Source organism: Equus asinus, chromosome 3 (assembly GCF_041296235.1).
Source record: "Equus asinus isolate D_3611 breed Donkey chromosome 3, EquAss-T2T_v2, whole genome shotgun sequence".
In the NCBI taxonomy this organism is placed as follows: domain Eukaryota; kingdom Metazoa; phylum Chordata; class Mammalia; order Perissodactyla; family Equidae; genus Equus; species Equus asinus.
Genome location: NC_091792.1, coordinates 160,876,624 through 160,889,247, shown reverse-complemented (window position 1 = coordinate 160,889,247; position 12,624 = coordinate 160,876,624). Strand labels below are relative to the sequence as shown.

Below are 12,624 nucleotides of genomic sequence, written 5' to 3'. Positions count from 1 at the left end.
TTTTTGGATGCTATTGTAATGATATATTTTTTAAATGTCAATTTGATTGTTCATTACTAATACAGAGAAGTACAACTGATTTTTAGATGCTCACGTCACTTGTGAACCAAGACAACTTTACTTCTTCTCTTCAGATCAATATGGCTTTTTTTTTTTTTCTTGTCTAACTGTCCTGGGCAGAACCTCAGTACAATGCTGGACAGAAGTGCTGAGAGCAGACACTCCTGCTGGTATTTCTCCACCAGGGATGATGCCAGCTGCGGGGGTTTCTGTAGATGCTTCTTATCGGGTTGAGAATGGTCCCCCCTACTGGTTTGCTGAGATTTTTTTTTTAAATCAGGAACAGATGCTAGATTCCATCAAGTGGTTTCTCTGCATCTATTGAGATGCTCGTACATGGTTTTCCTCGAGTCTGTTAACATGGTCATTACACTGACAGGTTTTTTGTATTCCCTGGACAAACCTCACGAGACCATCACGTATTATTCTTTTTATAGACTACCTGCATTTGATTTGCTAAAACTTTAAGAATTTTTACATCTGTGTTCATGAAAGACACTGCTGTACAGTTTTCTCACATCTGTCTGGTTTTGGCACCAGGTAATGCTCATCTCAAAACGAGATGGGAAATGTTCCTTCCTCTTCACCCTTCTGCTGTGAGTTTGTATAGCACTGGAAGAATTCCTCCCTGACATGTCTGGACTCACCAGTAACTTCGCCTGGAGTCACGTGGGCCTGGGGCTTTCTCTGTGGAAAGGTTTTTAGCTGCAAACTCAATTCCTTATATGAGGTAGAGCTATTCAGGTCTCCAGCCCCCAACACAGATGGGCAGCAGTGATAAAACCCAGCTCTGCACTGCAAGCGGGGACGAGGGCACTCGTTCTTCCCACTCTTTCTGGTATCTTTTCAAGGAACCAAAGTTCTTCATTGAAATCCTTGGCAATCCTTGGTTCCTAAGTTCTCCTAAGAGTTCTAATGTCCTTTCAGATCTAAGTCTGTAATCCACTGGAAATGGATTTCCATGAAGACATCCAACCTTCCTCTGTCTACCAACATGTACCCCTTCTTCCAGAATTGCACTTTGTGGGCCCGACCGGGCTCTACCTCTCCTCAGCTGTCCCTGCCCCAGTCCTGCACAGCCTTAAAAATGACCCTGGTACCTCAGTTCCTGACCCTTTCCTGGGATCACCCTACAAGCCCAGCTCAGCCAGGTTCCCGGGACCTTCTTCCTTCCTAGCCTCAATCCACCAGCAACAGCCAGTTGTTTCCATGTCTCCTGTGCCACATCTCAGGATAGCTCTGCTCTCCCCAAGGGCCTCAGGGCCATCAGCGGGGTGACGTAGAGAGCCATCGGGCTTATCCCAAGCCACGCCAGTCTCCCAAAGGAGCCCCACAAGCCTCACACAGCTTGTCCCACCCACTGCCCCATCCTTCCCCACATGCCACCTCTGTAGTTCACAGCCATCTTTGGCAAAAGCCCCAGTTTTGATGCTTCATCCCTTCTCATCTTGCACAAACAGTCTGGATCTTCCCTGAGACCTCACTGTCCCTGGCACCCTCTCCAGTGGGGCCCTCCTGTCTCCACAGGCCCGGAGGAGGCTGCGGTCCTCCTGGCTCCTCCCTAAGCCCCCTGCAGTGGGGCTTTTCCTTCTGCCTTGTCCTACAACTGCTCCTGCCAAAGTCACTGATGGACCTCATGCTGCCTGTCGGGGGTCAATCCTCAGGCCTCATCCACCTGGCTCTTAGCACACTGGACAAAGTCCACCCTCCACCAGATGCAGCCCCCTCCACCTAGGCATTGACACACTCAATCTCACAGAGGGGACTTGTCTCCCCTCTGGCCTCTCAATGTGGAGGCTGCCCTCTTCCAGACCCTCCGTGACCTTGCTCAGAATCCACAGACATAAATCTGCTGCCCTGGTCCCTCTCCTACCCCAGCTGCCAAAGTGACATTGCCAGCTGTCAGGAGGTTCTTCCTCCACCCAACACGCTCCCCAAAGCTACTCCACCACAGCACTCTCTGTACCAGGGCCCACCTGGGAGTTCAAGACAGGCCCAAAGCTCAGAGCCGTGCCTGGCTCACTCTTGTCACAACACATCGGCCTCCCAGGAACGCTGACAACCTGCAGCGTTGCCGTCCTTGCCCCTCAACCATTCACTGTCACTCTAAGCCAGGCTGTGGCCTCCTCGGCCCTGTTTCCTCAGGAGCCCCTGCACTGTTTCCTCAGCTGGCCCTTCCTTGCTCCAACACTGCTTCCCTCCAGGGCGGGCATGAGCGGCTGCGGTTACCTTCAAGCCTTCCAGGACCGGGGCAGTGTCCTTCAGGGCCTCCGACGGCAGGATCATATCGGGCACTTCTGGCTGCAGCTCGGCCACTGGCCTCCCAGGGGCAGCCTCTGCCACTACTTCCAGCTCCACTTCCTTCTGAAATGCAAGGCCACTGCTGGCTCAGCATCACCCGTCATACCAGCAGCCTTCCTGGGGCGTCCACACTGGCACACATATGCCACGGGCCAGAGGGTACACTTTGAACAGGCGTGCTACGTGACAGCTGAGATGTGTAACACCCATCAACCAGCAGCAGGTGACCTGCCTTCTGGAAGGTTCACTGCAGGACTCTCCAATATACCAAACACAAAGAAAGTGTATTTAGTGTGACTAGGTGCACTGACACAACTCAAGTAGTTGCGCGCCAACGTTTACTGGTCACCTCAGGCCCATCTATAAAGTGATCACAGCATCTAACTTCATCTTCAGTCCTTTCCTGATGGCTCCACGAAGCTGCCCTGTGACTTGCAGAGAGAACATCTTGCAGGCACACGTGCCACGGGAGCTGGAGCATACCCAGAGCCTGGGCCAAGGGGAGGACCAAGGAGAAGGCGGCACCGCAGTGACCCTCTCCCCGTGGGCTGCACTGACTGGCACCTGGACCAAGGGACAGCTGGCCAACTCATTTCCTCAGGGTCCCCTCTGGCAGGCCCCCACTTCAGAGCTGCAGCCCCCACTCTCAGCATTCCTGCCTCCACGTCCACGACGGGGTTTCTTGAGAAGCTGGAGGGGGATGACCTTTGCTCTGTCCAACTCTCCCCACGGCGCCTACTCTCAGAGAGCTGGACCAGGGGCCCCACTGGCCACTTACCGCCGCCTCAGAGAGCCTCTGCAGCTCCTTCTCCTGGTGCTCCTGACGGATGGCCGCTTCTTCCTGTAGCGTGGCCTCCAGCTTTGCCTTGTTGTCCACCTGCTCGCCCTCAACCTCAGCCACTTTCACCTGGGCTTCTTTCGCCTTCAGAGAGGGAACACCTGTGAGTGAGCCTGGGGAGGGGGGTATGCCCAAATTCGAGAGGAAGTGCAGTAGGCATAGCTACTGCCAGAGAGGCCCACACAGCGCCTTGCGCCCTGGTCTGTATCTCTGAGTGTTGTCACCATCTGGGCTTCCAAAGGGAACAGAATGCACTGCTGGCACCCTAGACTGCTGGGAAACACTTGGGGACCTTAAGGTCACCACAGTGCAAGGCAGCCGAGGTTCACCTTGCACACGTGTCACAGGAGTCCTCCACATTCAGAGAAATGATCTGAATATGATCTGAATGATCAGAGGGCGGATCTGAGGACTCCCTTGATCGAGGAGGTGGATGTTTCCAAGGCCCCTCCCCCAAAAAGTGAGCGGGCCCCTTACAGGGCAAGCTGCAGGAGGAGTCTCCTAGCAACACGCACCACAATCTCCGGGAGGGTCTGCAACGTGGACTTGAGCTGGTCGGCAGGTGAGAGGGTGTCTGGAAGGTACATGGCCCGGGACAGGATGAGCAGCGATGTTGGGATCTCTTGATGCAGGTGCAGCTCCAGCCACTGGAATTGGGAGTTCAAGACCAGACTTGTGGGCTGGCCTCATCACGCCCACATCTCCTGTGACCTGGCTGAGGGCTTTTGGCCCTGGAACTTTCCTCTCTATTCTGGTTGGTAGGGGTGTGGAGGGGGTGGTGGGGAGGAAAGTGGTGGCAACAACCACAACAGGAATTGAGTAGATGGATCCACTAAGTCACGGGAACAGGTTATCCCAAGAAAAAGACATCTCTAGTTCTAAAAGTCTATTTATTGCTGCATTTTATGTCTTAATGCCCACCTTAGTCAGCTGAGCAAGAGATACCCACAGGACCATTAATTAGCACCCTGGCAGTGAGGTTGCTGGGGCTCGGAAATCACCGAGTGAGACAACCAGATTCTGTTATCAGCGCTCTTCACTTAAAAACGGCATAAAAACTCCAAAGGTGGCTTTTGTGAGTTCACTCAACATTCAAGGTCTTGATGCCTACTGTGGGCCAGTCACTATTGTAGGCTATTTTAGTGACACAAAAACAAGGTTCAAACTGACAAAAAAGACCATGACAATATTTGTCATGAACTGGACGCAGGACAAAAGATGAGACAAGAAGGAACTCTATGAACAGGAAGCAAATGCAGAGTGAAGGTCCGATAATGAGAGAAGGAAGACACGTGAGCACTTGCACCGGGACCCCAACTCCCACAGTCTTGGGCGCAGCGGCCCACTCACACACCGAGCATGCTAGGAGGCTGGAAACAGCCAAGGCAGGCCCAGCACACAGGGCAGACACAGGGCCAACGTACACTGCAGGCGAGGATCTGCTGGTGACCATGTGGAGACACAGCCAGAGAAAAGGTAAGGGTGAGAAGGGACTGCGGAACAAACACTGTGTCAAAAGAGGCGAAGAGGGCGTTGATACACTGTCATCTACACTTGGAGAACAACTGCTGGGGAAGGTGCTGGCAGCGCAGGTAGAGTCGGGAGGGGGAACAGCTGGCACCCCGCATGTTTTATGGCTTCTGTTGTGAAAGCTGAGTTGCTGTGAATATTGCCTATCCAACGTCTAATCTACTCAAACTGATGCTGTCGGGGCCAGCCTGTGGTGTTGCAGAGCTGGCCTCTAGACTCTGCCCGAGGCCCCTCCAAGCTGGAGGGTAGCATGCGCTAAAACCCAGTGGCTGAGAGCAGGGGCTCCGGAGGTCGGGTTGGCCTGGGTGCTATTTACCCAAACGTCTGTGGCCTCTAGGGAAAGACACATACTGAAATTTCAAGGAAGTTAATCCAGTCCTCATCTATCCACAGATGACCGGGAGAAGGGGACAGTAAGGACGTTAACATCAACCAACAGCAGGTGAGAAAAATCAGGGCAATACTCAGAAGTCACAAACACTGGGTGCGTGAGCATGCAACAGATCTACCCGTGTCCAGGCCCCCCCAACCAGGTGGGAGCTGAAGGCTAAAGAAGTGCCTCACAAGGCCTGGCTGCTGCCGAGAATCTGGGGAGCCTCCCTCGAGTTTCCCTACAAAGAGCCTGTGCTGGTCTGACAGAAGGGGAAGGCCCTCAGACACATACCTGCTTCAGCTGGTCCCTCAGACGGTCTTCCGTGACACCAAGGGCCCGCATACCTCGCGCTCGACACGCCGACTGCAACTCCTTGACATTCAGGCTGTCTACCCCTTCCTCAGCAATCAGCTGTAAAAGAAAGTCAACTAATTATCGTTTTGAAAGGTCATTAGAGGTTTATGGCATTTACGCTAATACCCTTGGGAACTAAGCGTCTAATTATAAGTCACTTTCCTAATATGCTTTGCCAAGCATAAGACAAACCACCACCACCAAGGCCTCACTTCTGTTTGCAGTGATCAGAACTATCTGACAGAGGGCGAGGACCCCAGCAAAGTGCACAACAGCTAGGACCAACCCCAAGATGCGAAGAAGCCCACCTCCGCGAAAGCCCTGCCTAGGAGGGCCACAGACGACACTCTCTCTACTTGAACCTTAAGCAAGGGGCTCAGGGTACAGGCCCTGGCTGCCTACATCCCTGCACTTCTCCCCATCCCATCAGCCCGTTGCCGACCCAAGCATTCTTGAGGTTCAGAAGATGGAAGAGGAAGGATGGAGCACAGGGGGTGATGCCAATGCTCTAAGGATGTCTCTTGGTCTCAGCCAAAGGCCCCCTCCCCTCCCCTCCTCCTCAGCCCAAGGTCATGGTGACCCAAGTGGGCAAAGCAAACAGGGGTCCCACAGAGAGAGGCTATGGACCACATCGAGGAGACCGTCTAAGGGCCGAGGGGTATGGAGAGAGAAGAAACAAGAACCACAGTGGCACCTCGCCTGTGCTGGGTGGGGCTCACACCTGCCACCTCATCTGACCTCATGTAACCTCATGACGACCTGAGAGGTAGACAGTACCATTACCCTATGTCCTAATTAAGCTTTTTATTGTGAGACCATTGTAGATGGACAGGCAGTTGCAACCAACAAAGAGTTCCCAGGTTTCTCCCAACGGTAACATCTTCCAAACTACAGGACCAAATCCCAACCAGGATGCTGATACTGAGCCAGTTAAGGTGGAAGATGTCTCTACCCCCACAAAGACCTCACGTTGCCCTTTTACAGATACACCCACCAACTCCTAAACTCCTGGGAGCCACAACCCACTGCTTCACTTCTATAATTTTGTCATTTGAAGCATATTACATGAATGGAATCTTAGGGTATTATATATTTTTATATATATATATGGGATTCCTCCTTTTACTTTTACCCATTTTTTGGGGGGATTCCTTGAAGACCCATGCAGGTTTTGTGTGTATTAATAATTCATTCCTTTTTATTACTAAGTAGCACTACAGGGTATGAATGTCCTGATTTAACCATTTGCTCCCTGAAGGACATCTGGGTGGTTTCCTGTTTTGGTTATCACGAAAAAGCTGCTTTTTGTTTCTTTTCTTTTTGCCGTCTCCCTGTGGGTTACAGGAATCCCATTCGACTGATTTCTAGTGCTTCTGAGTGTGCCTCGTGGCATTTTCAGTGGTTGCTCCAGGTGTCACAGATACACATAACTCAGCACAGTCCATACGTGTTGTCACTGTCCCCATCCAGGCGAACTGTGGGAACCTCACCCCTAGACGTCCCTTTATCCTCTCCCTCCTGTAGTGTGCTCGTCTGAATGTCTCCTGCTTACACGGACAGCCACACCACACAGCACCCCAGTTTGTTTCAACCATCGTATTTTGTTTAGAAAACATATGAGGAGAAGGAAAGTCTACTGGATTCTCCCATATTTTTACCATCTTCTTTCTTCCTGATGTTCCAAGGTTCCTTATGTCCTTCCTGTTAGAGAACCTCCTTTAGCTTCTTTTAGGACATGTCTGCTGGTGACAAATTCTCCTAGTTTTCCTTCATCTGAGAATGTTTTGATTTCCCCATCATTCCTATAGGATATTTTCACTGGATACAGGATTCCGTGTTGAAAGTCCTTTTTTTCAGCACATGAAACATAGTGTTCCATTTCCTTCTGGCCTCCATAGCTTCTGATGAGAATCCACTGTCATTCGAGTTGTTTTCCCTGTAGGTAAGATGCCATTGTCTCTCACTGCTTTCAAAATTATTTCTTTGTCCTTAGTGTTCAGTAGTTTGACTATGATGTGCCTTGGTGTGAATTTCTTTGGGTTTATCCTGTCTGAGGTTCACTCAAATTTCTTAAACTTGTAGATTATGTCTTTTACTGAATTTGGAAATGTTTGGCCATTATTTCTTTGAGCACTTTTCCAGCTCTGCCCTTTCCTCTCCTTCTGGAACTCCCAGAACACGTATGTTAGCTTTTCTGCTATAGTCCCACTGGGCCCTGAGGCTCCACTTATTTTTTTCACTATTTTCTCTCTGTTGTTCAGATGAGTGATCTCTATTCTTTTGCCTTAAAAGTTCCTTGATCCTGTCTTCTGTCCTCTCCATTCTGCTGTAGAGTCCACTCGTTGAGTTTTTTTATTTTGGATTGTATTTTTCACCCCTAAATTTCTATTTGATTCTCCTTTATGTCTTTTTCTTTGCTGAGGCTATGTTTTCATGTCACTCAGTTGGTAACTGCCTGTTGAAGCACTTCTGCAATCACTGTTTGAGATCTCTGTCCACTTTCTCTAACCTCTCTGTTGTCTCAGTGCTGACACTGACTGGTTGCCGTTTTTCACTCACTTTGAGATCCTTCTGGTTCTTCGCATAAGGACTGATTTTCAATTGAAACCTGGACATTTTGGGTATTATGAGACTCTGGATCTTATTTCAGTCTTCTGTCTTAGTTGGCTCCCTCTGACACCACTCTGGCATGGGAGTAGGGGGTGGTGTTCTGCACAACTTTTACAGATTGTGTAACTGATCATCTGGCATCTACTGATCCAAACTAACGGCCAAAGTTGTTTACATCTCCCGTGCGACCTGGCTTTCATGGGCACATGAAAATCGTATTTCAAATCCTCCAACCACAAACCCTAACCTCGGTGTTTCACTTCCTGCCCAATCAAAAACGTCTCTAGAGGGCCACCCCCACCACACTAATATTAAAGGCCAAGTCCCAGTTCCTCCCTCCCTCACTCTTGCTTCCTGTCCTCGGGTGTGTCGAGTTCTCATGTGGCCCTGAGTTGGTGCCGTGCCCCCATTTCTAGAGGAACTGTGAACGGTAAGCTTCTTTCAGTGGCACCGAGTGCTCCAGGCCATCACTTATACCCATAAATTACATTTTGGGTACATTTTGGAACAGGTGGGATGCTGCTTCATTACTGCCAGGTTCCCTATTCAGCCTCCACTGAGCCCTGGGGGAGATGTACTTCTTTTTCTGCTGGGAGGGAGGGGTAGGTGAGCATTCTGGATCCCCAGTAGGCCTCCACAAACCTCCCTAGCTTGGAGGGGCAGCAAAACCTCATTACTGGCCCACATGACCTCTGTTGATCCCAGTCCTGGGACTGTCACGTGGGAGTAGAGGTCCAGGCCCCTCACTGGTCTCTACTGACAAAACAGGGGGAGGCAGCTCATTACTGCCTGCCAGGGATGTACAAGCCAGCCCCCTTGGCCTTCCCTGACACCATCCTAGGCATTACATCCTGGCAGGGACGGAGGTCTCAGTCTCCACCCATCACTGCATATGAGGGGAGCTCAGTGTTTCCTCTGGTCTCTGGCTGGAGTAGAGCAGTCACTGTCTGAAGTCCTGTGTCCTGCTAAGCAGCTCCTTTCCTGTTCTTTGACCAGAGAGTGCAGGCTTTCACTATGGCTTTTAAAGGCTGCCCTTGTCAGAGTTTCTAGGTTGCCAGCTTCTTCAGCCCCAAGGCTGGGCTCGATGAGGCACAAAGACCTACCATGTTGTTCCTGGGGTCCCAGGGTCTTCTCCCTACTTTTCAGAGTCTTCTTATGTTGCTTTTTACTTAATGTCCAGCAGAAAGTACATCCATTCCACCTTCTTGACAGTGGAGGTCTGGCAGCTATCCCATTTCATAGGAATCTGAGGCAGTGAGAGCAGTAAGATGACTCGTCCAAGGTCACAAAGCAAGTGAGTGGCCAGGACTCAACCCCAGGCAGCCTGCCCTCAAGCTGCCTCTCCCAAGGTGGGCAGCTGAAAGCGAGGGTAGGCACACTACCGGCTCTCCCCAAGTGAGGCAGCCTGTCGAGGACTGCCCACGTGAGCCCCTCACTCTCCAGCAGAGCAGATATCCTGAGCACCCTCCCACAGACACACCCTAGAGAGACAGGTTCTTTCCATTCTTATGAAAACACAGTCATCATTGGCTACTTCAAGCTACAAGGAGAAGTCTTTTTCATCAGACCATTGCCCCTACTGAGAACTGGAAAAGCCAGATACAACACAACAAAACACAACACAACACAACACAAACACACATTTGGAGGCATCGGAAAGTTAAGAGAAGCAGGGCTTGGGGATAGCAAGATTCTGAAGACCAGGATAGGTCAGGCAACCACAAGGTGTGAGGTGTCCATCAGTGAACCACCGGGGACTCAGTGGCATTTGCCAACTCTTGGGACAGGCTGAGAGTCCAGGATAAATGCTACTGCTAAGAGGCAGAGACTCTTGACAGGCTAAGAAGATAATAGCTAGAGGCAAGGGGCTGCTCGGACAAGCCTGAAGGCTTCAGTTCCAGGGAGAAGGAAGTGTAGGAAACAGCCTTGGGTGTCAGGATCTCCAGCTGAGCAGGGCAGGGGTGAGGAGCTGGGCAGAAAGCCTCTAAGAAGGAGAGAACAGCCCTCCCGGGCTATAGTGTAGAGGCATCACTGTGAGGAAGGGCCCACCCCAGTGGGGGAAGCAAACCAGAAATGACAGGCCCAGCCCTGACTTGTGGTTCGTGATCATGGGGGCGACCAGCCCCTCTACAGCAAAGCAGACTTGGACAGGCCCCTCCTGGAGGACAGCACCATCCAGAACTGCCATAATTTTTCATAGACCATCTATGTATTTGATAAAAACTAACTACTACAAACAAAATCAAGAAAGAAAACCAAAAAAGACCTACAGATCACGCTGTTACTGGAACAACCAGATGTGAACTACCATTAGCATGTTCAAGAAAACAGAGAACACAATGGACACTTTTACCTGAGGACTGAATCTTTAGGGAAAAAACCCAAAGCAAGAATTTCTAGGATTGAAATCAAGAACTCAGAAGATGAGTTTAAGAGTAATTAGAGAAGAAGAGAGGATTAGTCGACCAAAAGTAGAGAAAGCCAAGAAGCACAGAAAAGAGCACATGTGCCATGCCAGACTCAGAGACAAGTCTAAGGGGGTGCAAACGTCAGCTCCAAGCAAGGGGAGGACGGGGTGGGGAGCAGGGTTTAATGAGATGACAGAAGCACTTTGATCATTAAAGAGGGTCATCACAAACACAGACACCCCTAGGCCCATTACTGCGAAACTGCTGAAGTCCAAATACAACGAAAATCTTAGACTCTGCAGAGAAAAGGCAGACATCTAAGGAACAGTAATAGGCCCGCCAGCTGAGATCCCACTCAGTGGCAGCTTTAACGTGAAGAAAGAAAAGAAATGCAAATCTAAAGCTCTATACTCAGCAAAAAATACCCTGCAAAATAAAGAGAAATACAGACACATTCACACAGACACTGAGAGAATGCCTCACAGCAGACCCACAGCACAGAAGAGTTCCAGGGAAGTCCTCAAGTAGAGGAAATGGTCTGGACAGAAGTGCAGGGAGCAGGGAAGGCAACAGGAGGGTAGCTCTGCAGTACACACGAGTTGGCTCTCCCCGGGAGAGCACAGCAGGGGTGTCTCCAGGTGCCAGCACGGCCTGGGGACAGGAAAAGCACTTATTCCAGTAGACTGTTAAGTGTTAAGGAAGCCTTTTCTAAACTCTAGGGAAACCATTAAAATAATAAGTAACAAGCTAATGGGGGGAGGGATGGAATAATAAAAAAATACTTGATTAATCCAAAGGAAAGCAAGAAAGGAAATTAAGTAGAACATAAAACAGGTGGGACAAACAGAAAAAGAATATAGACTACATACTTCAATTAAAAAACAGAGGTTGTCAGACCATATGAAAACAACAACAAACACATTGTAAATATAAGGACTCAGGAAGCTTGAAAGTAAAAAGATGGAAGAAGCTCAACCCAAAAGAAAGCTGATATAGCTATCAGAACACCAGACAGTGTAGATTTTAAGGCAAGAAGCATTACTACAAAAAAAGAAGGCATTTCAGGAATTCTCGAGAGAAGGCCACTTGGGGTACACAGAGTACAGTCACTCAGCTATGGGCAGGCCGGGTGGGAGGACATGGGGTCAGCACAGCGGGAGCACTATGCTTGTGGGCCAGGGCTTGCTTATGACTTCCTGCCCTTTTACTCAGGAGCCCCAATTCTAAGTCACTATTTTTATGAAAATTATCAAAGATGTGGGGCAAAAATTCATGTTAAAAGATATTTACTACAGGTTGTTTAGGGTAGCAAAAGATTCGCTAAAGTAATGGTTAATAAATTATGATGCATTCATATACTAAACATTAGGCAGTCATTAAAATTCATCTTTTCAATGAATACTTAGTGCCATGGGAAGATCTCCTAATGTCAGGCCAGGTGTAAAATTGTATGGGCTGTATGATTCCAACATGTATTCCAGTAGAACACCCCTACCACACACACACATTCAGTGTGCGCACCGAGCACTCAGGAGGGCACAAAGGCACCAACTGTCCCTGACTCGGTCTGGGAACAACAGGACCCCTGGTGATTTTTCCTTCTTCTATTGTTTAGCATGGCCCAGAGCTTCCACAATCAGGCACCTGCTTTTGTAACCAGAAACCAAAGGTGAAACCCAGGGAAGCAGGGCCACGTTTGCAAGGCACTCACCTTGTCGTCGGCCTTGATGGACCGCAGCCTCATGGTGAGCTGGAAGCGCAGGAAGTTGTTGGTGCCGATGGACTGGAGCTCCAGCAGCTTACAGAGTGCCACCAGCTGTGGCCGTGTGAGGTTATCTAGGGTCAGCTCATCCTCAAACAATTTGGAAAAACGCATGATTTCTTCATTGCTGGGTCTCTCACCTGTCTCTCGGATCTGCAAGGAGCAACTGTAAGGGTTACCCACCTGGTAGGGTGTGTGTTCCTCAGCACCTCACATGGCCTCGGGCCACATGCCTCAAGTGAGGAAACAAAGGAACTGACTGAAGCACCCTGACCATCCATGCCCTCCCTTAGATCTACCTTCTCACCACGCTCCTAGTGGGGAGTTGCCTCTCAAAGACTCAAACCACTGAGCACTGCCTGCACTGGGCTCCCTGTGAGTGATGCTT

At 50.0% G+C, this 12,624-nt stretch overlaps 1 protein-coding gene across 4 annotated transcripts in view; it reads right to left on the bottom strand.

Moving 5' to 3' along the window:
* The window catches only part of LETM1 (leucine zipper and EF-hand containing transmembrane protein 1), a 38,665-nt gene that overhangs the window by 8,004 nt on the left and 18,037 nt on the right, over positions 1-12,624 (bottom strand). For 3 of the 4 annotated variants that reach the window (XM_044767983.2, XM_044767984.2, XM_070506376.1), the window contains 5 exons: positions 12,186-12,389; positions 5,394-5,513; positions 3,715-3,846; positions 3,140-3,283; positions 2,290-2,424 (listed from right to left, as the gene is read on the bottom strand). In XM_044767983.2, coding sequence (XP_044623918.1) covers positions 2,290-2,424; positions 3,140-3,283; positions 3,715-3,846; positions 5,394-5,513; positions 12,186-12,389 — 735 coding nt within the window. The remainder of the gene's footprint in view (positions 1-2,289; positions 2,425-3,139; positions 3,284-3,714; positions 3,847-5,393; positions 5,514-12,185; positions 12,390-12,624) is intronic. The other variant, XM_070506375.1, reaches the window with a different exon arrangement.